Consider the following 27,330-nt stretch of genomic DNA (forward strand, 5'->3'; position numbering starts at 1 on the left):
TGTGAACAGAGGATAAGTCTCTTCAAAAATGTTCTTTTTCCTTGGCCTGTTAAAGACACCGTGTTTTAACCTAACTCTCCCATTCACTTAATGGCAAGAGCCTACGTAAAAACCTAGAGAGGGTCAGAGTAACTGGAAAAGTGCTCAGCTATTCATCTGTTGACCTTTTGATTAGAGCACTAATTTTACTTTGGGAAGAGGTTGTGTATTGACTACAATCATTTATTACTTATCGTCCTTGTAATTTACCAATTCTGGCTCTTAGGTTCATCGATGCTTGGATAAGGCAGCACAGGGTATTTATGTTTACTATGTATTTAACAAATATTTAAAATATTTTTGAAAGCCTGCTGTGTTCCAGGTACTGTGTAAGATGGATATGGGATCAGCAAAACTGATGCTGTCTTTTCCTTCATGTAGTTTACAATCTCGAGACGTTAATAGGTGATACAGAGAACAGGATGCTTTGAGGGTCTGTAATATGAAATCTTAATAGGTCAGGTGCAGTGGCTCATGTCTATAATCCCAGCACTTTGGGAGGCTGAGATGGGCAGATTACTTGAGCTCAGGAGTTCAAGACCAGCCTGGGCAACATGGTGAAAAGCTGTCTCTACCAAAAAATACAAAACAACAACAACAACAGCAACAACAACAACAACAAAAAAACCAAAAAACAAGAAAACATTAGCCAGGTGTGGTGGCGTGTGTCTGTGGTCCCAGCTACTTGGGAGGCTGAGGTGGGGGGATTACTTAAGCCCAGGAGGCAGAGATTGCAGTGAGCTGAGATTGTGCCACTGACTTCAACCCAGGTGACAGAGAGAGACCCTCTGTGTGTGTGTGTGTGTGTGTGTGTGTGTGTGTGTGTGTATCTTAGTATACATTAGTGGCATGAGGAATTCAGGGAAGGCTTTTCTGAGGAGTAGGCAGTTGAACTAAGACCTGAGGGATGAGTGGAAGTTAGCTTGGAAAATGCAGGGCTGGAGATGGGGTGGGGGAAATAATTCTGTGCAGAGAGAAGAGCCTGTGACAGGATTGAGAGGGGCAGAGGGTATATGCAAGGAATTTAGCCATTGTAGCTGAACTAGGAGGAACAGAATAAGAGATCCAACTGGAGAGGCAGCATGTTGTCTAGATCCCACATTTTCTATGTGCTGTCTTAAGGGTTTTGGTCTTTAACCTAAGAGCAGTGAAGTGCAATGGAAGAGTTTTAAGCAGGAGAAGAATATAACATTTGCCTTTCGAATAGATGACTTTAACCACAGGTTAAGGTTGAAACAGAAGCAATTAGCTTTTGCAATTGTAATGTCTACAGAGGAATAATTAATGGAATGGCTAATGGTGTTCCATCTTAACTCTCATCTAGATCATAACTTAGGCGTGACGCAGTCTCTAAGAAAAGGGTCACTGTTAATACAAGTGCATGAGATTTAGAAATAAGTCCCTCTCCTTATTTTGGTCATAGGTTTCAATGGGGTTGGACCAGATTATAGCCCTCCTTTGGCAAAATTAACCCTTAAATTCAGCTGTAAATTCTATACTGCTACTGTGGTGCAATTTTCAGCCAAGGTTGTGGGCTTTTACTGCACCAATAGGGATGATAGATTTAAAAAACTGAGGATTTATTGAACAAAAGCAGACTAGCAAAGATCTATAGATTATTGTATTGTTAAATGGATAGTTATATCTTTAACCCAATGACTGTGAATGTTTGTTTGATCAAGGGGATTTTTACTCTTAGCACCAAGTTATATTTCTTCTCAATGAAATTATGTGCATATAGCAAGGTGCTATGGGGATCATGCCATCTGTGTTTTAAAATATGAGATAACATGAGATAGTCATTTAAATGATGAATTGGTTATTAGAAAACTGGGATTGTGTGTTGAAAGGATCACTGACTCACTGTGTGACCTTGGAAAGTCATTTTCCTTCTTTGGGACACACTTTTCTCTTTTGTAAAATGTGAAGATTTGTACTAGATCAGCATAAAAGTGTGTTCTTTCAATAGTTTTTGAAATCCATTATATGAAGAAAAGATACCCCAGTCTATTTTTTCTCCCTGGAGATGCATGATCTAAGTATATTGATGGTGCATTTGATTCCACAATTTTTACATTACCTAATCCATCATACTTCCATATTCCTGTGTGGTTGGATCATTTCTCTGAAACTCAGTTTCCCCATCTATAAACTAGGTCAAGAGCAGGGGTTGCCAAACTTTTTCTGAAAAGGGTAAGTTAGTTAATATTTTTAGGCTTTGTGATTATAGAGTCTTTGTTGTAACTACTCAATTCTGTCATTGTGGCTTTTCACAATAAATAAATGAATGGGGGTGGCTGTGTTCCAATAAAACTTTATTTACACAAGCTGGAAGGGGACTGGATTTGGCCCATGGGCCATAGTTTGTTGACCTAGGCCAGAGTGTGGGCTAATGAGTCCCTAGTGTCCTCATTGCTCTGACTCTCTCTTGACCTTCTCCCCGAATGGCTATTCTCTCCCAAGTTTGAAGTCATCTTTCCTCAAAACTGTCCCTCTGGTCTATGAAAAGTCATCATCATCTTCTTTTGAAAGGTCTGGATATAAGACTGTCCTGTCTCTAGCTGCTGGGATGCCTTCCTTACACCCTTGTTTTGTTTGTCTTAGTAACTACCCTTCTTTAATCCCTGTGAAGGATTGGTTAACTGGAATTTTCCTTGTCTTCCTCCCCCAGAGCCTTTGATCTGATACTCATAAGCATTTGCTGACAGCCAGACAGAAAAGGTGGAGGCCAGATTCCAGGCCTGAGGGCCCAGAGAGTAATGAATGAAGGCTGCGTTTATTTGTATTTCTAATTGGCAAGTCCATTTCCAGATCAGCTGCGTGTCACTACAAGCCGAGAACAAGAGCAAGAGATAACTCTCCTTTTTCTCCCCGACTTCAGGGCTCAGGGCCCCTATTTCCACTGAGGCAGAAGCTTGCCTTGACATTACCAGGCTTTGTTGAATCTGCCAGATGGATTAAGCTCCGTCTCTTAGTATAAAATTACCATGTTTTACCGCTCAGATGACGCACTGCACATCTGTGAGGATACCATTCACATAGTCTGTGATGTAAAAGGAACCCTCTCGGATGTACAAATCACTTTGCTGCTTCAAGGTTTTTGATATAGCCATAGAACCCCCCCCTTTTTTTTTTAATGAAATCTTGTATAGAAGGCCAGTCTATAAAAGAAATATAAGTGAAACTGCTCTGTTTGAAACAGAAATGAGAGTTTAGAGCCCTGCCTGCTCAATTTCCCTCTTTTTCTATACAATCAATTGCTGTGGTGCTTCCTAGGATCCCTAGGATTCCTCAGAAGAGTTTTGGAGACTCTAGACTAGATCATGAATATAGCTGTAGCCATTCAGAATTCTGTAATCTCTCTGTCTGACTGAGTATCAAATACATCCCTCGCACCATGTTTGGCACTGAAAGTGGGTAGGAATGGAAGCCATGGCCCCTGGTCTCCAAGAGTTGATAATATTGTTTTAGAGGTCAGCAGAAAATGGGAAGGGAAAATGAACTTAAATGAGATCTCATAAGTAGAAACACTTATTCAGAAAAGAAGGGCTGGGGCAATGAAGAATGATTCCCTAAAGACAGTAACATTGGAATGGAGCATAGATAGATAGAAGAGATGTGGAAAGGCCGAAGGGAAAAGCAGCACAGAGTGAGCAAAGGCACAGAGGTGGGAAATACTGGTTTACAGATCAAGGGAGATGGCACAGAATGAAGCAAGCATTAGATCTCAGTGTGCACATGAAGAAAGAGGCAGGAAAAGTGTGAACAAGGGAACAGGTAAGCACACACACACACAAAAAGGAGAAATAATGTCTTTTCCAGGCAGTCCTACCTCCTTCTTTCTCATTTGCTATTCATAACTGATTTCATTGGTATTATTAACTCCATTTCTCAGAATTTATCATTGGAGTCACCAGGATATTGACATTTTCCTAAAGTTGCAGAGGTATTTTCAAGCAGAAATGAGATTTCAGATGAAGTTGGCTTGATCCAAAGCTTGTGTGTTCCTTGTAATATTGGGCTGCATGGAAAATATAGGACTAGATATAAATTTTAAAGGAAGGATATACTTTTTGTAGGTTGACAGACGACAGAAAGGAATTTTTGGTTGTCTAAAAAATATCTTTGAATATTTATATCTTGCACAATTACTGAGTAACAATGTAGCCCAACCTACCAACTTTATTTATTCATTTATTTTTCATTTATTTATTTATTTTGAGATGGAGTCTCACTCTCTTGCCCAGGTTGGTGTGCAGTGGCACAATCTCAGCTCACTGCAACCTCTGCTTCCTGGGTTCAAGTGATTCTCCTGCCTCAGCCTTCCGAGTAGTTGAGATTATAGGTACATACCCCCATACTCGGCTTGTATTTTTAGTAGATATGGGGTTTAGCAATGTTGGCCAGGTTGGTCTTAAACTCTTGACCTCAGGTGGTCCACCTGCCTTGGCCTCCCAAAGTGCTGGGATTGCTGTGCCTGGTCCCAACTTTACATATGGGAAAAATGAGTGCCAGACAAAGTGAGTGGATATTTAATGTAAGTAGTAGGACAATACACCATTCTGGCCTTTGAACCCTCATTCTGGCAGTCTTTCCAAGGCATCATGAATAAATCACTCTATCATCTTTTTACCTCTTCAATGGATACCAGCTTCTTAGCATCTGTATTTTGTGAGTTCAAGAGTCTGGCCTTTTGAGTAATCCTGAGTTTACCCTTCCCTTTTCCTGTTTTGTGCCTCTCCAGAGACCACAGAGCTGGGCAGCAAGAAGGAGCTCAAGTCCATGCCCTTCATCACCTACCTCTCAGGTTTGCTGACAGCCCAGATGCTGTCAGATGACCAGCTCATTTCAGGTGTGGAGATTCGCTGTGAAGAGAAGGGGCGCTGTCCATCTACCTGTCACCTTTGCCGCCGGCCAGGCAAGGAGCAGCTGAGCCCCACACCAGTGCTGCTGGAAATCAACCGTGTGGTGCCACTTTATACCCTCATCCAAGACAACGGCACAAAGGAGGTAAGCTTCCCTGGCCCAGCCACTCAGTCAGACTTGACCAGCCCTCCTACCTCCTGCCCTTGTGGACCCTTTGTCCAGGGGAATTGTCATCATGATCATCATCATACCATCATCATGGTGATTACCAACATTTATTGATTCCTTACCATGTTCTAAGTACTTACATAGTTTGACAATACTAGTTGTTATAAACAATAAACCCTTAAATCTCAGTGGCTTAATATAATCAAGGTTTTTGTTTGTTTGTTTGTTTGTTTGTGCAGCATCCCAAATAAATGTTTTTGGTTGATGGGTGACTTTATGAGAAGTAGTGCAGGCTGGGCGCGGTGGTTCATGCCTGTAATCCCAACACTTTGGGAGGCCAATGTGGGTGGATCACCTGAGGTCAGGAGTTTGAGTGCAGCCTGGCCAACATGGTGAAACCCCATCTCTACTAAAAACACAAAAATTCACCAGGTGTGGTTGCAGGCATCTGTAATCCCAGCTACTTTGGGAGGCTGAGGCAGGAGAATTGCTTAAACCTGGGAGGCAGAGGTTGCAGTGAGCCGAGATCGCGCCATTGCACTCCAACCTGGGTAACAGAGTGAGACTTGGTCTCCAAAAAAAAAAAAGTAATGCAGGGGCTCAGCCTGTTCCTTGTGTGCTGCATTGATCTGATGCTTCCATAATTGCTGTGGAAGGAGAAAGAACAGGGAGGGTTGCATATCATAGGTTTAAATAGGCCAAGCCTGAAAGTGGCAAGTGTCATTTTACCTCTCATCCATTCTATTGATTAGAACTCAGCCATCGTCCATACCTGTCTGAAATGAAGACAGGGAAATGGATTTTACCTGTGTGCCTAGGAAAAGATATGGGTTTGGTGAAAATCTAGCAGTGTCTACCTCAGTACAATACTTGCATTATCTCATTTACTCTGCCCTCCAGATCTGTGATTTACTTACATATATTGGTTCGATTCATATGAAATTGCTGACATTTGGCCATTTTTTACTTGTAAAATGGCAATTTCATTTGGTTCATTTTAATATCATACCCATTTTACAGCTGAGGAAACCTCAAAGATATTAAGTGATTTACTCAAAGTTGGTCTGCTCCAGAGTTTATATACTTAGCCTTGAAATTATTGCTCCTCTTTTCTCTTTGGTTCTCTCACTTTTAATTATAGAATGGCAGGGCTTGAGGGGACTTATGAATTATTGGTTCACTGGTTTGCAAACTTATCTTTATGGAACACTTTTTCCAAATGCAATCTTTCTTGAAACTCAATCCATAAAATCAGGAATAGTGATGCCACTAGTTCAATGAGGCAGAGGAAGGTAGATAAAGTATCTCCCATTTGATCCCCACTCCTCCCTCTACAACAGCTCCTAGATAGCCCTGGGCCTCCAGTGGTAGACCACTGACTAAGTCGAGTGGAACTCTATGAATCCTGTGCCCCTCCCACAGCATCCTTCTTGGCTAAGTGCTGGAGGGCGTTAAGTGCTCATACAGAGCTTCATAGAGGAAAGACAAGGTGTGGGAGTAAGGAGGTAGGGAAAGTGTCAGGTAGAGGACCTAAGGAAGAAAAGAACATTGTTTGTACAAAGACCAAAAGAAATGTCCCATGACTAAGACCAAGGACAGAGGGAGAAACAAAATGAGTCCTGAGCATTTCCACAATATCATAAGCCAGATTGTGGAATCTCGACCCTATCCTGCGGGCCATGAGGTGATGATGATGCATGATTATTGGCAGGAGGCTGTTGGGATTAGATTGTGTGGCAGAAGGAGGCCTCTGTAAAAAACCCAAATTCCCATCCATGGGACAGCAGTGAAATAAAGCGTAGGATATATATTCGATAGAATATACTACAAAAACCAAGATGAGTGAGCAGTAGTGATACCCGTCAATATGAAATGAATGAACATATTATTAACTGAAGAAAGTAAGTCCCCAATTTTTTTTTTTTTTTTTTTTTTTTTTTTTTTTTTTTTTTTTTTTTTTTGGAGACAGAGTTTTGCTCTTGTTGCCCAGGCTGGAGTGCAATGGCGCAATCTCGGCTCACTGTTGCCTCCTGGGTTCAAGTGATTCTCCTGCCTCAGCCTCCCAAGTAGCTGGGATTACAGGTACCCGCCACCATGCTGAGCTAATTTTTTGTGCTTTTAGTAGAGATGGAGTTTCACCATGTTGGTCAGGCTGATCTTGAACTCCTAACCTCAGGTAATCCACCCACCTCGGCCTCCCAAAGTGCTGGGATTACAGGCGTGAGCCACCATGCCTGGCCCCAAACATTTTATATGGCACAACACCCTTTCCTCCCTTCTTTAAGTTAAAGCACACCTACACCTCAAATATACTATCTTTTAGGAATAAATACAGATGCAATAAATATGATTTAAAAAGAGAAACAAGGAAGTGATGAACATAAGAGTCAGGATGATGGTTATCTTGAGTCAGGAAAGTAAGGTAATAGCATGAGGAAGCATATGTTACATGTAAGTAGTCAAGTTCCTAGCTGGTGTTTCTTTGTTTGTTTGAGACTGAGTCTTGCCCTATTGCCCAGGCTGGAGTGTAGTGGCGCGATCTTGGCTCACTGCAACCTCCACCTCCTGGGTTTGAACAATTCTCCTGTCTCAGCCTCCTGAGTAGCTGGAATTACAAGCGCCCACCACCACGCCTGACTAATTTTTGTACTTTTAGTAGAGACAAGGTTTCACCATGTTGTCCAAGCTGATCTCGAACTTCTGACCTGAAGCAATCCACCTGCCTCAGACTCCCAAAGTGCTGGAATTACAGGTGTAAGCCACTGCGTCCAGCCCCTAGCTGGTGTTGGTGGTGGTAGATTTGTGGGAGTTCATTAAAGTTTAAAAAGTTTATTAAAACTAACTAGGTAACTGAACAAATAAAGCCTACCCGTTTATGGCTCAACAATGAGCTTCAGTCCTAAACTGAACATTGCAAATAATTTAATTCTGTGCATCAGAGGTCCCCAAACTAACACCAACAATAAAATACATATGTGTATGTCTCCACACCTCCAACGGCAGGGTCAGAATAGACTGTGAGAATGTAAGAGTAGAATCAAGGAGATCCATGAAGAGGCTGTTGCAGATTCCAGTAAATAACAAGAACAGGGCCAGGGGTAGTGGTTCATGCCTGTAATTCTAGCACTTTGGGAGCCTGAGGTGAGAGGATAGCTTGAGTTTGGTGGGTTCAAGACCAGTCTGGTGCGGTAGCTCACGCCTGTGATCTTAGCACTTTGGGAGGCCAAGACAGGCTGATCATGAGGTCAGGAGTTCAGGACCAGCCTGGTCAACATGGTGAAACTCCATCTCTACTAAAAATACAAAAATTAGTTGGGTGTAGTGGCATGCACCTATAATCCCAGCTACTCAGGAGACTGAGGCAGGAGAATCGCTTGAATCCAGGAGGCGGAGGTTCCAGTGAGCCGAGATTGCACCATTGCACTCCAGCCTGGGCGAAGAGTGAGACTCTGTCTCAAAAAAAAAAAAAAAAAAAAAAAAAAAGGAGCCTGGTGTGGTTGTGCACACCTGTCATCCCAGCCACTCTGGAGACTGAGGTGGGAGGATCGCTTGAGTGCATCAAGCACTCAAGGAAGAGGTCAAAACTTCAGTGAGCTATGATTGTGCCACTGCAGTTCAACCCGGGCAACCGAATGAGACACAGTCTCCAAAACACAAATAAATAAAAATACCTAGTAGCTCGACTAGTGTTGTATCAGTGGATGTAGCTGTGTGTGACTGGCCTTCTGGGACTTGGTGAATGAGCCTATGAATATCCCTGTTTACTGCTCTGTGAACTCGCCCCAGTGACGGCCTTTCTGGGCCACACTGTCCTCATCTGCAATGTGACACACTACAAGCCAAGCCACGGGACTTTTGCAATGTGTTCTTGGCACATGCATAACAATAGATAGGCTGGTGGTGCCTTTCCTGTTTGTGCAGGAGCCAGATTCCCCTATGTCTGGATTCCATGCCAGGTTCTCTCAGCATCATTGAAATATTCAATTTATTGGAAATCCAGTGAGGTCTTTCTGAGGCCAATTAGTGGTGTGTAATCAGAGAATCCCAAGAGTGTGAAAGTGGTCACTAGATGTCACTGTTCTCCTTGCAGGAGACCTGTGGAGCTGGAAGTGCTGGTCATTCATTCATTAAGTATCTTTGTGCCCCCACTGTATGCTAAGACTGCGTTATACCCTGAAGAGTGAACAGTATGACAAGTGGATATGGTCTTTATCTTTATGGAGTTCACAGACTTATGGAGAAGACATTATTAATGAAACAATCACATGAATAAATAGAGTCAAGACTGTACAGAGTACTAGGCTGGTGGGTTGCAAGCGTGTATCAAGGGGCCTTGTGCAGAGAAGGCTTTCCTGAGGAAGTGACATGTAAAGTGAGCTTTTGGGGGCCAAGTGCTTAAAATGAATGTGAAAGTCTGGGGTTTCAGAAAGGAAGAGGAGAATGAGAACATCGCTGGTAGAATGCCCAACTTCTGCAAAGACCTGAAGAATGAACAAATGTGACCCATTTCAGGAAGAGAATGAAAACCAGTGTGGCTGGAGCTGAGACTGGGAGAAAACCCCTTGGACAATGCTGAAGAGAAGTCAGGCAGAACTGCACAACATGTGGTGAGAAGCTTAGCCCCAGGGCAGTCGGGAAGCCAGGATAAGTTAGAACAGACGACAGGCATGGCTACTGTCTTCTCACTTCCACTCTCTTTTCCTCTTAGTGATCCTTGCAAAGAAAGGTTAGAGCTGAAAGACTGTAGGTAGCTTCTTCCAAGCCTCCAGTTTCTTCTCTCCCTTCCCAAACACAAATGAAAGGCCTGTTTAAAGTGTCATGGCAGCCTAAGGGATGGAGTGCCTTAGGCATTTCCAAGGGAGCCAGGTTGCAGTGGGAATGAGTGGGATAGGCCCACTGCAGGTCTGGAAATGATCCTGGAGGAAGGGAATATGGCCACAAAACAAATCTGGTGGGAAGAAAAAGCAGCTACTCTCATTTTGTTTATCATTTGTTTCTCCAACTCTGCCTCAAACTCCCATCACCCTTCCTCCCATCACTTTTCCATCTTTCTAACATCTCTACAGGCCACATGGATACAAGAAAACACTAAAGAGCCCTGACCTATAGTTGAGGGGCCTGGGCTTTCACACTGAGTCATAGCAAGTTCTTTTCCCTTTCTGGGACTTTCTTTTCCTACTTCAAAAAACAAAATACAAACAAACAAACAAAAAACAAAAAAAAGATAAGTTGAGTCAGTTTCTTTCTGAGTTTCCTATAAGACACTTTATTTACATGGAAGCAGATAGTACAGGATCTTTGCTCCACCGCCTTGTGTTGGGATCTTTCTTCAATCCCCATTCACAGTGTGATGCTGAATGGTATCTTCATACCTCAGTTTCCACATTTGTAAAATGTGGTCTCACAATCCCTACTTCATGGGAATCAAATGAGATAATGAATGCATAATGTCCAGGAAGAAATCACTTAGCAGATGAATGTTGTCTATGATAGTGATAAAAATAATGTTTATTTAAAATGGCTCTTTTCTTTTTCTATGTTTCCTTTGGTAACTCCTTTTCTAGGTAGTACTTGAAAACTTTGCTGGTGCCTAAAGTGCTGGGGACATGACATTTTAGAAGAGGATTCATATTTTGTATGGGAGAGGCCATTGGCTAACCTAAAAGGGCACTTTACAAATGGAGGGATCTCAGGGGCATTTTCTCACTTTATAAACATTGCTGGAACTCATACTGTGTTGGCAATGAATATCATAGCTCATTCTAATGCAGAATGGAAGTTCTTCTCTATGAGAACCCCTGACCCCTGGAGTAGAAGCTCTGAGTAAAATCCTGAACCCCATTTTATGGCACAGTTAGGGACTAACAGGGAGAGAATATGCCATGCCTGAGGTTTGTGGGGTATTTTTGTCCTCTGATTCTGGACCAAGGTATTCTCGATGGCCTTGGGACTGTTGGACACTAGCTCCTTGGGTAGTTGGGGTCTCCTTAGGTACACTCCAGTGAATGCATGGGAAAAGATGATGCCTTCTGCCTAAGCTGGAAACGAGCCCTTGATTATACTTTGTGCTGTTGTTTTGAACAAGAGAAGGAGAAAAAAACTCTTTATGATGCAGAATTTGATTAATGCATAAATCTCCCTCCACCTGTTAAATGGCTCTTACACAGCCCAAAGCCACAGAGGTTGGCTCAGCACAACTGGTGCTTAAATGTACAAGACTTCATGCGGTTGTTAACTTAGCTTCCGGGTGAAAGAGAGTCTTCCAAGTGGAGGAGGCAGAGGAGTGGCATAGCGAAGAGCCAGACAGAGTTGGATTTGAATCCCTTCTGTGCCATTTACTGTCTATGTGACCTGACTTTTACTCATTTGTAAAGTAGACAATCTAGTATTTATCCCTTTTCATCTCAGGGCTGGGAGTTTTCTTTGGGAAAACAGAGACACTAGGAATCTGAACTAGGCTCTGTCCTTGATTATTATATGACATTGGACATGCTTCTACTGTCTAGGTCTCCTTTTCTTTATCTGTATGATGAGAAAAGCAGGCTAACGTCATCCAAGGTCCCCTTTGGCACTTTGATAATGTCAGCTCTAACTTCTACCCAGAATATAAAGCAAATCTTTTGAGGTTGGAAGAGGCATCCTGTGACCCAAAATTTGTTTCCCATTCAGAGACAATGCCAATTTTACTCCTTAAATTTAATACTCGAAGGAGAAAGGTATACATATCTTGTAGTCCATCCCAGTGGCACACAATGATGTAGCATTTATAAGCAGATGGGGCTATTAAAATCATATCCTGTTTATTTTACAAATGAACCTCTTTATTTTACAGATAGCAAAACTAAGAACAAAGCTGAGGACTGATGTTTTTTCAGGTCACATAGCCAAGGCTGAATTTGAAGTAAGACATGACTTCAACCCTTAGAAATATCCTTTATTTTTCCAAGGCTCAGTTTTCTCATCTGGGAAATGGGTGGTAGAAACTTTCCCCACAGATGTCTGTAGAAAAATTAAGAGACTTCTAGCATTTTGAAGGATGTAAAATACTCTGTAGATCTGAGTGGTTATTTCTAGCCCTCAGGTTTTCTGACTTCCAATCCTGTGAGCATTTTCTGTTCATGCTGCCTTGGGAAGAGTCATGTGTAATTCTGGTCTTGTGGTTGTCTGACCTTCCAGCAGATCCTTTCTCTGCCAGAAAAGCTTGTTTGTTTCATTTCCACTTTTTGGCTCAAACTGAGAAGAGAATTCCAAATAACTACTCTTTGAAGAGAAATTAACAGCCAAGTCTCACCTCCTCCCCCAGTTATTACCAATACCCACCATCACTACAACCATGACCACTACCACCATCACTACGCTACACCACTAGTATCACTACCAGCATCACCCTCACTCTAGCCCCATTACTGTGATTATCTTGCATTGGTTGCCTACTGTGTGCTAGATACTGTGTTAGAAAATGTGCTATAGAGAGGAACGAGACACAGACTGTGCCTTCAAGGAGCACGCAGTCTAGTGACAAGAACACATATGCTACTATAATTACTTACATATGCTACACAAATGCATGATTTATTTTTGAATAGTGCAATAGACATTCCAACAGTGTTAGAATAGAGAAAGAAACTCTGAGAGGGAGAATCTGGAAACAATTCTTGAAGAAGGGAAGGTGGATATGGGCACATAGTAGAACTGCAAAGCAAGTTTTTTGATGATGATGAAGACAATAATATCCACCAGATACATATATATGTACTATGTGCCAAAAGCTGTGCTAAGGACTTTACATGCTTTATCTAATTTAATCATCCAACTTATGAGGGAAGTACAATTATTATCCTTATCTAACAGATAAGGAGATGGAACCCCAGAGAAGCTTGAACCGAGGTCTGTAAGATTTCAAAGCTAGGCTCGACCAGAGTTGGAAAACTGTGGCCCATGGGCCACATCCAGCCTGCTTCCTATTTTTATAAATCAAGTCTATGAAACATAGCCACATATATTGATTTACATATCATCTATAACTGCTTTCCTGCTGCAACAGCAGAGTTAAGTAGTAGCTACAGAAAATAGTATGGGGTGCAAAGCTCAAAGTGTTTACTTTCTAGTCCTTTACAGGAAAAGGTTTGCCAAACCCCGGTCTAGACTAAGCAATATTGGAAAACCAGGGGACAGAAAAATGTGTCAATACTATGTGCCGAGCATGTAGAATAGAAGAATAGAAGAGTAAAGCCTAACAATTATCGAGTGCCAACTATGTGCCTGGCATTTTAAAAAGTGCTTCATGTGTATTAATATACATTCTCTTACTCTGTCCCCCTACAATACATTTGAAGTATTCACTATTATGCTTACTTTACAAATTAAAAAACAAAACCTGAGACTTCAGAGAGGTACATAATTTACCTAAGATAACATACCTAGTGAATTGTGGGGTGAGAATTCAAACCCATGATGTCTGAGTCCAAAACTTTTGTGTTCAGTCAGCCATTCTTGCAACAGGCCTGAAAGCTTAGGTAGAAGTAAAACTGGAAAAGGGATAGGCAGAAGGCTGTGTTGTGGGCAACTTTGAATGCCATGTTGTAAAATTTAGGTGCTGTGCAAACCATATGGCATCTTTCAAGATTGTAGGTCAAGGGAGAGATATAACTAGATTTGAGTCGTAGAGTAGCAACTGTAGTAACATTAGAAGATGAATCGCAGGGACTAGGACCAATTTTATGGCAAGAGTTGTTAACTTGGCATTTGGGGATCCTTGACTTTGTAGGATCTTTGGATGTTCATCCCTAGAAAGTTTTTGCAGAATTATACATTACTTGTATTTTTCTCTTGGAGAATAGATCCATATTCTTGACTCAAATGTTGTAGAATACTAAACTAAGGGGGTTAATGTCAGTTAGATGGGAGGTATATGTATGAGATGGCTGAAGAGTGAGAATTCCATTTACATAATTTGAACAAGTATTGACTAAGGGGCTCCTATTGGCCAGACACTGTTCTGGGCACTTGGGATACCTCAAGGAGCAAAGCAGGCATTATAGCCTCACAGTCTAGGAAATGAATTTCTACTGGAGTGTGTGTGAGAGAGCCATGAAATAAGCAATCAGCACAGTAAATAATATAGTACATTAAAAAGTATAGAAGAAAGGTAGAGCAGAATAAGGGAGGTCAAGAGTGCCTAGTGAGTGTGGAGTTCTGGATCTCAGAGTGTCTCAGTGGATCAAAATCACTTAAGGTGAGAATGGGGGAAGTGTTTGTTTAAAATGGAGTTTCCTGGTCTCTTCCTACTGATTCTGTGTGTGTTTTTTTTTTTTTTTTTTTTTTTGTGGGTTGAGAGTTTTCATTTTCCCAACCTCCGCAGGTAATTGTGGTACAAAATGAACTTGAGAACCACTGCCCAAAACCTGGTTCATATGTCATTTTCAGTTTGAAATTCCTTCAGGGAATTCCTTGTTTAGGGATTAAGAAAGTCAAGTACTTCCTATAATCTAGCTTAAACCTTCTCTGCTATTGTGGGTCACTTCCTTTCTATCTTAGTGCATTCTGAGAAGGAGGTGAACCGGCCAAGAATCAGACTGTCAGGCAATCCTTGGCAACGGGGAAGATCAAAGAAAAGAGGGAGAAATAATCCACATATTACTCAACACACTCATGGTCAATTACAAAAGAGGAACTTAATACTTGGCTTGCCTACCTGCAAAACTGGAAAACATAGCTCTTTCATGAGACCTGAAGACTACCAGATTCAATAATAAATGCGAGATATACAGTTTTAGCAAATGCAAACATTTTGCATGTCAGAGAAGAGAATATTTTTTTTTCCCATGGGACATTGAATTAGTTATTACATGCAATAAAAAAAGAGAATGGCAGAAAAGCTTTCCCTTGTCCTTTTAATAATAACAAACATTTACCGAGCACTTCCATGGTGCCAGGAGCTTAGCTAAAGCACTTTATGTACTTGGCTCACTGAACCCACTCATCAACTCCACATGGTGGGTGCTATTATTATCCTTTTTTTCCCTAGTGTGAAAACTGAGGCATGGAGAAGCTAAATCACTTGTTTCAAGGTCTTACAAATAGGAACTTATAGAACCAGGATTTGACCTGGGCACCTGAGTTGCTTCTCACTTTTCTCTCTACTAGCTACTCTTCTTCAACTTTTAAATAAAAGTTAAAGTCTAATGCATACTAAAGACAATGTCATTGCGTTCAGTTACCTTCTCCAGCTACTGTCTCTTCATTTCTTAACCTAATGGCCAAAACTTTTGAAACAGCAGGCATCTCTGTCTACATTGATTCACTTCGATTCATTCTAGGGTTGGCTCCTACCATACAATAAAAGTGCAGTAACTTCTCATTTGTAACCCTTGCAGACCACTCTACTACATTTGCCATGAATTGCCTTCCCTTTCTTCTGATCAGTATTTTCTATTTCCATTTTTGAAATCCTGAAACCAAGGAATCATCTTTGATAACTCTCCTTTCCACTTGCACCCATTCCCCACAAAATACAACCCATTCCAAGTCCTGTAGATTTATCTCCTTAAGAATTTCTCTAATACATTCACTTTTTCCCAAACTGATCCAAATCTTGCCTGTACTATTTCAGTAGTCTCTTGTCTAATAACAACCCCTACCTCTTTTAATCAATCCACTTCTTTGCAGCCAGAGTGATATTTTCAAAACTAAAACTTGCTCACATCACTTTCCTGATTAAAACCATTTATCGACCTCCAGTTGCTCTTGTGATAAAAACCAAAGTCCTTGTCATGGTGCACAGGGGCTGCTTAGGCAAAAACCTTCTAATTTCTTAAAACTCATCTTGTCTTCTTACTTCTCTTGCTTTCTGTGCTCCAGCCATAGTGATCTTCTAGTTTTTGGAAACTCTGTGCTCTGTCCTGCCAAAGAGACTTTGCACATGCTATTCCCTGCAGTTGGAATGTACTTCTCCCCTTTTCTTCTTTCCACTGAGTGAACTGTTACTCATTTATCAGCTTGCCAAGGTTTCCAAATTTGATAAGATCCTCCTTGTTTATTTGTTCACTTACTTTCTTGGGTCTCTTTGTCTTTCTTCCATAGCAGTTATCACACTTTCTAATTATACTTTTACTTTTTGAAACTGATTGATGCCTGTGTCTCTTCCTCTTCCAAATTGTATTATTTTATTTTGTGGTCGTAACAGAGTTTATGAGGAAGAAACAGCAGATAAACTCAGAAATGGAAGGGATTACAGAAGCATCCAATCCAACCCTAGTCTGTTTCTCAATTCCTTTCTTTCGCACCTTGCAACAAGTTGTGGAGACCGTGTTTGAGCATTCCCAGTTTTCAAATGGCTTGCTCAGTGACACCTAAGCATTTGGTTTCCCTCACTGAGAGAAAATCCTTTCTTATATTGAGTCAAAATATTTTCCTATACATTAGGGGTAAACTTCATGAAAGCAGGTACTACACCAACTTTTAGTGAACCTTATACTCACAACTTATAGTAAACTGCCTGATGCATAGTACAAATTCAATAAGTACACGTAAAATGAAAATACATGATTGAATGAATGAGTGAAAAAAGGTCACCAGCTTGCATTGGCATGCTTTCACATACATTGGCTCCTTTCAATAGAAGCATGAAGGTAGCACTGTTTATCTTCATTTTATAGATAAGGAAACTGAGACTTGGAGAGTGTAGTCAGCCATTATCTAAAGCCCCATAAGGCTAGAAAATATAAGAGCCAGGGCTGGAATCCTTTTTCCAGCTGTCCAATGTCTACTTATTTATCACACCACCATCATTTATCTGAGGGTGTCATCAAAGACTGCCCCAGCCACAGCAGTGCTGGGCTTCCAGGAAGAGCGATCTGCAGGCTCCATCCCTCTTGGAGCTTAACCCTGTTCACAGGGAGCTCTTCTTGGGTCATTAGGCAACTTCAGTCAACAGTGATGCTAAGGGCCTGGAGAGAATTCACAAACAACTCAACTCTCTCTCTCTTTCTATTTCTTCCTAATCTAAGAAGAAAAAAAAGTCATTCCAGATGTGTCTCACAATTCTCCAGGCATATGCAGTTGAAAGCAGCATGAGTTTGTACCATTACACAGATGGTCAGTCTGTGCAGTGCCTTCTCTGGGCGACAGACTTACATCATGCCTAGCATCTCTGAGCAAAAGGATTCCAGGCTATAAATTCATATCCTGAGAGAAGAGGAAGACCACAAAGAATGTGGATTCTCGTTGGATCATGTGTTTCTTTTCATTTTTAGCTTCATCTCCAAATTATCCCATTTAGGGGAACACTGTTAAATCCCAGGATCTGCTACCCACTCCAAAATCAACTTAGTTCAGAGAAGCATAACATATACAAAGGTAAAGAGAATATAATAATGAACTGCCATGTACCTATCATCTTCTAGTTTTAGTAGTCATTAATCATGCCAAACCTGTGTTACCTCCTCTCACTTCTGCTTCTACAATGACCTGGTAATTTTGAAGCACATCTCAAACATGAGATAATTTCATGTGTAAATGTTAAAGTCCTTATCTCTTAAAGATAAACACTCAAAAGATAACCTTAATACCCTATCCAGGATTCCCAAATGAACAATAATTTCTCTATATTATCAAACATCCCGTTATTGTTCATGTTTACCGAATTGTCTTATATCTTTGGTAGCTGTTTGCTTTTTCAAATCAGAAACGAAGTAAGATCCAAATGTTGTAGTTGGCTGATAAGCGAGTCTCTTCTAACCTATCCGTCTCTCTTTTTATTCCTTGGGATATTTTGTGGATAAAAACTGGGTTGTATGTGCTGCAGAGTTCCCCACAACCAGGATTTTGCTGATTGCATTCCCGTGGTATTATTTAATGTCCTCATCTGGCCTTGTATTTCTTGTAACTGTGTAGTTAGTTCTAGAGGCTCAATCAGGCTAGATTTTTTTTTTTTTTTTTTTTTTTTTTTTTTTTTTTTTTTTTTTTTTTTGGGCAATTCCCCACAGCCAGTATTGAAAAACCTGTAGACAAAGGTGGTCTATTCGAAAAACTTGAGCTTTTTACTCTAGTAGTTGAAAGGTTGTCTTTCATCTGGTCACATCTTTCATCAAGCCCTAGTTATTTCCTTTCTCCTATGTTAGTTACTTGTGGCAATGTTCTTTGAGCCTTAATTCCCTCACGTATGTTTACTAACTAGAGTTTACTAATAATTCCTAATATCTGAGAGTACTGTATTGCATGAGATGGGTATTAACATGTTTAGCTTTGTGCTGGTGCCTAATAAGTGCTGAGTAAAGACAAATTCTTACTTATCATATTTTTGCTACTTTCTGCTTTTCCTCTTGTTCCTCCTTCTCTACATTTCTTTTTTTTTTTTTTTTATCACAACAGTGCCTATGAGAAGAAAGGAATAGAAGGGATTATACAGGCATCTAGGCCGATCTTTATGTATTACTTGATTCTTTTCTCCTATATCCCACAAGAGCTTCTTTTTGAATTCTCCTGGAATGGTTTTCTGAGTGACCTACTAAGCATCCTGTTCCACCACTACTAGAACATCCTTCTTTATGTATGTATGTATTTTTTTGAGACCAGGTCTCACTCTGTCACCTGGTCTCAAAAAAATACATACATACATAAAGAGGCTGGAGTGCAGTGGCACAATCATTGCTCGCTGTAGGCTTGATCTCCCTGGCTCAAGCGATCGTCCAACCTCAGCCTCTCAAGTAGCTGGAACTATAGGCACATGCCACCATGCTTGGATAATTTTTGTATTTTTTGTAGAAATGGAGTTTTGCCATGTTTCCCAGGCTTGTCTTGAACTGCTGGGCTCAAGTAATCTGCTAGCCTTGACCTCCAAAAGTGCTGGGATTACAGGCATGTACTACCATGCCAAGCCCCTTCTTTATATTGAATCAAAGTATTTTTCTATACATTTCTTGTCCTTCTAGTTTCTAATTCTGTTTATTAACGCTGTACTGAGCAGGTTTTAACTATTGATTTACTAGACAGAGCATATATTTTGAAAGCGAGAGATGAGGGTTTATATACTACTTTTGTCTCAAAAAAAATACTGTATGCCTTTTGGGATGTTACTTAAATTCTTTTGTGTTACCATCAGCAAAATGAGATTAATAATATCTACCTTATAGAATTGTTTTGCAAAAGTTCATGTAAGGTGCTTAGCAACACTGCCTTGCACTAGAAAAAGCTCAATAAAAGTTAATCCTCTCTCCAATTCTAAGTGACAGTCTTTCAAGTATTTGAAGATATTTTAGGTCTCAGTTGATTTTTTTTCTTCTCTCCTGGAAATCATTCCCAGTTCCCTCAACAGTTTTTCATCACATGGGTCTGAATCTTGATGTAGACTCTGCCTTAGTCCATTTCTGCTGACAGAATACTTGAAACTGGGTAATTTATAAGGAAGTTTATTTTCTCATGGTTCTGGAGGCTGGGAAGTCCAAGATGAAGGTGCTGGCAGGATTGGTGTCTGGTGAGGGTTGCTCTCTGCTTCCAAGATGGCACCTTAGTACTGCAGGCTTGGGAGGAGAGGAACACTGTGTCCTTACATGGCAGAAAGGACTGAAAGGCAGGGCAAAAGAGCACTCACTTTAACCTTGAGCCCTTTTATAAAGATAATACTCCTATTTATAAGGGTGGAGCCCTCATGACTTAATAACCTCCCGGAGACCACTCCTCTTAATATTGTTGCATTGAGGATTGAGATTCAACATGAATTTTGGGGGAGATATCATGATTTAATCCACAGCCAACTCAGTCTTACCCAGGCCATACTGATTATAGGGCTCTGAAAGAACTCCAGTATGTCTAAGTACATCTTTTGTTTGTTTGTTTGTTTGTTTGTTTGTTTGTTTTGAGATGAAGTCTCACTCTGTTGCCCGGGCTGGAGTGTGCAGTCTCAGCTCACTGCAACCTCCACCTCCCAGGTTCAAATGATTTTCCTGCCTTAGCCTCTCAAGTAGCTGGGAGCTGGGATTACAGGTACCCACCACCACGTCTGGCTAATTTTTGTATTTTTAATAGAGATGGAGTTTCACCATGTTAGCCAGGCTAGTCTCAAACTCCTGACCTCAGGTGATCCACCTGCATCAGCCTCCCAAAGTGCTGGGATTACAGGCATGAGCCACTGCACCCACCAAGTTTAAGTGCATCTTAATGTGTGGTATGTGATTTATGAAGAAAGAAGTTAGAAAGCACAGAGACTATTACTGTTGCCTTAGAGTTAAAGATGGAAATCAAGTATCTTACTTCCAGACTTTTAGACTTCTCCTGGGTCACAGTAGCTTCTATATTTAGTGCCATACACATAGTAGGTATTTAAAACATAACTTTTGAGTAGCTGAAGGAGACAGAAGCTCAGAAGGAGAAATATCAGTATTACATAGCAGTGGGTTATGGAGCTAAGATTTAAACCCATGTTTGTCTGGTTCCATAGCTTGTGTTCTCAGCATGCAAAGAATAGAGCCTTTTTCATTACTGGCTTTTTCCACTACACTTTGGCATGGGCAAGCCTGTTCTATCATCAGATAGGCTTTCTTGGATTCTAGAGTTTCTTCTATCATTTACCACTTCCTCTTTCTTTGACAATAAAACTTGTTGCTCTGTTCTCACTTCTTATTTCTTGGCCCCTTGGAAACTGGCTTTTGCTCTACCATCTAATCAAAGTTTTTGTCTCAAAACTCAATAAAAACCATCTATTAGCTCAATTCAAAGCCCTTTTCTTAATGCTATTTCAGAGATCATACATCCACAATCAAAGGAGCTTGAACTTGGCTTCTTCAACTTTAGCTTGCTCAACCTGGATCTTTTTCAGAAATTATTGCTTGTCTTCCAAAAATCAGAGGGAACACCGGGCAACTGAAGCATAACATAGCAGGTGCTTGAGGTAGTGTAGTATATGTTAGTGAAGCTCTTCTCATCCCTCTACAGTGTTTCCCTGGTGATTGTTTCTCATATGTGCAGGTACTCATTTTGAATAGAGCTGGAGATATATAGATATAGATAACATATAGGTATATAGATATTGGTATAAATATAGATAGATTTATTTGCTTATTTTTATGTGTCAGGAGAGCATTAATTACATTCAAGGCAAACAGACTTACCAGTGAGATTTTGATATTTTAGAGGTTTTAGTGAGATATCATAGAGGGAACCATAGTTTTAACAGTCAACCAGATTTACGTTTAAATTTCTTATTTCATGCTTACCTGTTGGATGGCATTGTACATTCAACTTAGCTTACTTGAGCTCCATTTTCTTAGATGTAAGATGGGAGTAATATGAGCACCTACTTTATAGAGTGGCTCTGAATGTTATGTAAGATGACGGATGTAAAGAAAAGGCAGTACATGAATCAGATAGACTTAGGTTTAAACTCCCATTTTGCATGTACTATGGAGATATAATTTAATTACTCATAACCTCAATGGAGGTAATAATAGTATTTAACTGTTAAATAAGACTATGCATGTTAAGCACTTAGCAATAGCTAGTATAATTAAACACTTGATCAATATTAGTTGTAGCTTCTTCTTACTTCCTTTTGTTCTTCTTAGTCTTCCCCCACTTCTCTCTCTTTTTCTCCCACTATCCTCTTCTCTTGCTTCTTATTAAAGCATCCAGCACAGAGTAGGCATATAACAAACAGTAATTGTCTTACCCTTAGAGATCCACTGATTCAAAAATCAAAAGGGCAATCAGTTCACAGAGACAAGGAAAGTTGTACTTCCCCAAAGGCAAAGATAATATCTCTGATAGATTGTTCCAGTGCTGTATTGTTTTTTCAATAGAAAATATTACAAAGAATAAAAATAATTCCGAGTGAGTGTAGATGTGCCCAGAGTCTCATTTGTCTGTAATTAAACTGTTAAAAAATTATTTTGCTTATTAAGTTACTTTCTTTCATCTAGAGAATATCCAAGTTCAGGGCCTAGTCAATATTTGTTTAATTATCAAATATATGTGGATTTTGGTATAGATCTGACATTATTTTAGGCACTTTATACATGATCCTTGTACATTTCTAAATGAGGTAGATCTTAGTGTGTACCCATTTTATACAGGCAGAAAGTAAAGCATAGAGAATTGAAGACAATTCTATCGGTTTGCTTAGTGATAGCACTGGGATTTGAACCCAGGAGTCTGGTTCCAGTGACCATGCTCCTAACCTCAATGTTCTGCCATCCTTCCATCATGTGTAACATCCTTTCCTGGGTTAAATGATCTAGACTTTTCAGAATCTCATTTGCCATGATAGAAATATGACTACATTAAAGCTGATAAGAATCTACCACTTCCAAGCTTCCTCAGCCAAATGTAAAAGGCTCCCTATCAAAGGCCAAGGTAAACTCAGAATGGGTCTAGCTAGACTAAGCATGTCCCCTCCTGTCCTGTGACCTTTATTTTCCTGCCCCCACTCATAGTCCCATAGAAGCCCCACCAGCAGGAGAGGCTTCCTCCCTCAGATGCCTCCTTAGGGACAATGGGCGTACTGGAAAAATGAAATCATCAGTGGCCACAGAAGAGAAATTGTGTAATTCTTTACTTAGGAACTTGCCATTAACTTAAGCTAGCATTTAGAGATGCAAACTCCACAATCTTGGACAAATCCTTCACTTGAAACTTTCCCACCCGCCTCTCATCTCCAGATGTTCTCACCACAGGAAAGAGGAGTTAACTATCTATCAAAGGACAGCAGGCTTAGAAGACAGGTCTTGTCTCTTGGGTGGGACTGGAATCCTCAGCTAAAGGTTTCCCTTAGGAAAAGTATGTGAGTTCCAGCCAGGTTTCCCCTTCCAGGACTGGGCAGTCCAGGAGCAACGCCTTTGTAGGACACAGGCTGAAAAGGGGAACCATCCTCTGAAGAACTTAAATTTGTGTAAGACTAACAAACCCTTGACAGTTCAAGGTCACAGAGCAAGATGCCTTGGGAAGATGACTCATGATTAGATGGATGAGGCTACTGATATGGCTGTGTCTTCTCCCTGGAGTTATAACCAATGTTTCCTATTGCTCATAATTGGTCTGCTATTCATCACTTTCACAATTGCTCTCAGCTCTGTGACAGGCAGGACAAATGATTTGGAGATAGTTTAGAACAGTGTAAGCACAATCTATTGCCCCAATGACTGAGCAGGTCTACTAAGATCACATAGATCACACACTCAAATAGCTCCCTGTCTTCTTTCCTCAGACTTTATTACTCATTCATGCAATAGTCATTCATGCAACAAACTTTTATGGAGTACCTACTTTGGGACATGCCTTGTGTGAGGAATTTCTGATAAAATAAGGCAAACAACTCATAGTCCGGTAGGGAGGATGGACATATAGATAAATAATTTCATAAAATGTGGTAAGTTCACTAAGAGATGTGTTGTCAAAGGTACAGTAAGGGCTTTCAATTCTGCTGGGAAATCAAGGAAGGGTTTTCAAAGAAGGCTGAAGTTGTAGTGGTTCTTAAAGAATGAGTATGATTTGATTAAAGATAGAATAAAGGCGTTATAGGCTGGGGGAACCCATGTACAAAGATACAGTGACATAAAAGTTTCTTGCCTCCCTGGTCCATGACAAAGAGTTCAATGTAGCTGGTATGTAAGACTGGGACAGACTATGGTGGTGGGATATGAAGCTAGAGAGGTTGTTTGACATCACTTTGTGAAGGGCTGTGTGTGCCAGGCTAAGAAAAATGGTTATATTTTTCTTAGTCAAAACTCTGTTTAATTGTTTTATTGTTTTTCTTTTTAGAAATATAGAATAGAAATGAGGTCTCGCTATATTGTCCAGGCTGGTCTCAAATTCCTGGCCTCAAGCAATCCTCTTAAAGTGCTGAGATTATAGGTCTTTTTAAAATTATTATTGATAGATAATAGTTGTACATATTTTGAGGGTACATGTGATATTTTCTCTCTCTCTTCCTTTCCTTTCCTTTCCTTTCTTTCGTTTTCTTTTCCTTTCCTTTCCTCTCCTTTCTCCTCCTTTCCTCTCCTTTCCTCTCCTTTCCTCTCCTTTCCTTCCCTTCCTCCTTTCTTTCTTTCTCTCTGTCTCCTTCCTTCCTTCCTTCTTTCCTTCCTTCCTTCCTTCCTTCCTTCCTTCCTTCCTTCCTTCCTTCCTTCCTTCCTTCCTTCCTTCCTTCCTTCCTATCTTCCTTCCTTCCTTCCTTCGACTCTCCTGCCTCAGCCTCTTGAGTAGCTGGGTCTACAGGTGCATGCAACCACACCCAGCTAGTTTTTGTATTTTCAGTAGAGACGGAGTTTCACTATGTTGGCCAGGATGGTCTCAATCCTTGACCTCATGATCCGCCTGCCTCGGCATCCCAAAGTGTTGGGATTACAGGCATGAGACACCGCACCTGGCCTACATGTGATATTTTGATACATGCATACAATGTATAATGATCAAATCAGGGTAACTGGGATATCCATCATCCAAAACATTTATCTTTTTTCCTTTTTTACATTGGGAACATTCTAATTCTTCTCTTCCAGCTATTTTGAATTCATTATTGTTAACTATAGTCATGCTACTGTACTATTGAACAGCAGATCTTATTCATTCTACCTAACCATGTTTTTGTGTCTGTTAACCAGCCTCTTTTCATCCTGCTTTCTCTCTTACCCTTCCTATGCTCTGATAACTACCAATCAACCCTCCATCTCCATGAGATCCACTTTTTCAGCTTCCACATATGAATGAAAACAAGTAGTATTTTTCTTTCTGTACCTGGCTTATATCATATACATAATTATCTCCAGTTCTATTCCTATTGCTGTAAATGACAGAATTTTATTTTTTATGGTTGAATAATGCTCTGTTGTATATATACATCACATTTTCTTTATCCATGCATTTATTGATGGACACTTAAGTTGAGTCCATATCTTGGTTATTGTTAACAGCATTGCAATAAACAGGACACAGGCTGAAAGTGCAGATATCTCTTTAAGATACTGATTTTATTTCCTTTGGATATATACCCAGTGTGAGATTATTGGATCATATAGTAGTTTCATTTTTAAGTTTTACAGGAATTCTCATACTATTTTCTATAGTAGCTATACTAATTTATATTCCCACCAACAGTATATAAGAGTTCCCCTTTCTGACCATTTATGCCAGCATTTGTTACTTTTTGTCTTTTTCATAATAACTATCCAAATTGGAGGGAGATGATATCTCATTGTGGTTTTGATTTGCATTTCCCTGATAATTAGTGAGGTCAAGCATTTTTTTCATATACTTGGCCACTTTTATATTTTTTTTGAGGACTGTCTGTTCAGCTCTCTTGCCCATTTTTAAATTGAATTGTATGTTTTCTGTTTTGGGGTTTTTTTTTTCTCTTATATATTCTGGATATTAACCCTTTGTCAGAGCCATAACTTGCAAGTATTTTCTCTCATTCTGTGGATTGTCTTTTCACTCAATTGACTGTTTCCTTTGCAGTCAACAAAGGATGATTTTTAATTTGATGTAATCCTATTTGTCTATTTTTGCTTTTATTGCCTGTGCTTTTGAGGTCTTATTCATAAAACTATTGCCCAGACCAACATGAATCTATTTTTTTTTATTAAGTCCTTATTTGGTTGTGGCAAATAAGGACTTGGGACTGACCAGGGCAAGGTTCACTGGTCCCCCTCACTCCTCCTAAGAATATGTCATGTGCCACCCGCCTTTAGTATTTAGGAAAAATGACCAGTTTGGAGAAAAGAATTCAGTCTTTAAGTTGAGACCTGTGTTTGAGTCCTAATTCCTCGATTTGTGACATTGATGAAGTCACCTGATCACAGGAGCATCAAACTTTAAAAAATTTCACTTTTTCAAGCGTTGCATGGAATCAATACAACCTAATATACAGGCTGTTTGTGGGGATGAAAGTGACCCGTGGTGGTTAAGCATTTAGGCTTTGGAATTTGAGAAACGTGGGTCTGAGTTACGTAACTTAGGAAAGGAACCCAAACTCTCTGGGGCCTCAGTCTCATCCTCTATATAGTGGCACCAATAGGAGTATCAAATTCATGGTGTTGCTGTATAAATTAAATGAATCCCTGCAGTCCGTTCTCACTGAGCACTGTGTTTGGAATAGAAAAGTGTTCAAAAAATGCTCACTGTTATTTTTAATGCATTAAAACCTAGTACTTCATCTTCTGTGTGAGATGGATGGGAGCTGAAATGACAAGACTAACTGACAAGATGGGACTAACTGACAAGAAAAATTACTCCTTGCCTGAGGATCATATAATCCTATCATCTTGTCTGTGTACGTCTTGAGAAACAGACAGCTGACAGAGCCCTGTGCACAAGCATCTCAGTGGGTTGTATATTTATTTCTCTAATATTTTTTCATTAGTGGAGGTAAGTGTGGCAATAGGGGGGTTTGCCTGGCTCTAAATGTCTTCTTCCTGTCACCCAGATTAAGGAGCTGTTCTGTCGGGCTCTCATCATTCAGAGGAGAATGGTTTGAAAAGTGAAGCTTATCCTGACGGGGGAAATTAGGTGTCGTTTCTGTGATTTATAGAGCCATAGATTGAGCTGCACAATTTCTTATATAGGAAATGGGTCCCTGCCAGTTAGTATTTATTCACTCTATGGGGGGATCTGAGGCTGAAAATAAGAGATGGGTTGAAGAAGGTCAGGGGGCACTGCTTGGGATTTGAAGTTGAGTCCAAAGTAGACCCTCTGCCCTACTGTGTTGTCTGGTTGACCTTGGTCCAGCATCTTCTCTGACCTTTCACTTGCTCATCTGTAAGAATTACTGGAAACAGGCCGGGTGCAGTGGCTCATGCCTGGAATCCCAGCACTTTGGGAGACTGAGGCAGGCAGATCATGAGGTCAGAAGCTCGAGACCATCCTGGCTAACATGGTGAAACCCCGTCTGTACTAAAAATACAAAAGATTAGCCGGACATGGTGGTGGGCGCCTGTAGTCCCAGCTACTCCTGAGGCTGAGGCAGAGACAGGAGAAGGGCGTGAACCCAGGAGGCAGAGTATGCAGCGAGCCAAGATTGTGCCACTGCTCTCCAGCCTGGGCGACAGAGCGAGACTCTGTCTCAAAAAAAAAAAAAAAAAAAAAAAAAAAAAAAGAATTACTGGGAACAGTAAAAGCTGCTGCCTCCACAAGTTGTTGGGAGGATAATAGGAGCTAACAGGGAGATGCCCTAGCAGTAGGCACAGAATAAAGAGATGCTTAATAGGTGTCTGTTCTCTTCATCCCACTCCTCTCTTTCTTCAAAAACTGTTAATGGTATGCTTGTCATCT

General features: G+C 40.5%; 1 protein-coding gene across 5 annotated transcripts in view; it reads left to right on the forward strand.

Moving 5' to 3' along the window:
- The window catches only part of ASTN2 (astrotactin 2), a 988,433-nt gene that overhangs the window by 762,718 nt on the left and 198,385 nt on the right, over positions 1 to 27,330 (forward strand). For all 5 annotated transcript variants that reach the window (XM_050759610.1, XM_050759611.1, XM_050759612.1 and 2 more), the window contains one exon: positions 4,784 to 5,049. In XM_050759610.1, coding sequence (XP_050615567.1) covers positions 4,784 to 5,049 — 266 coding nt within the window. The remainder of the gene's footprint in view (positions 1 to 4,783; positions 5,050 to 27,330) is intronic.

Source organism: Macaca thibetana, chromosome 15 (assembly GCF_024542745.1).
Source record: "Macaca thibetana thibetana isolate TM-01 chromosome 15, ASM2454274v1, whole genome shotgun sequence".
Classification (NCBI taxonomy): domain Eukaryota; kingdom Metazoa; phylum Chordata; class Mammalia; order Primates; family Cercopithecidae; genus Macaca; species Macaca thibetana.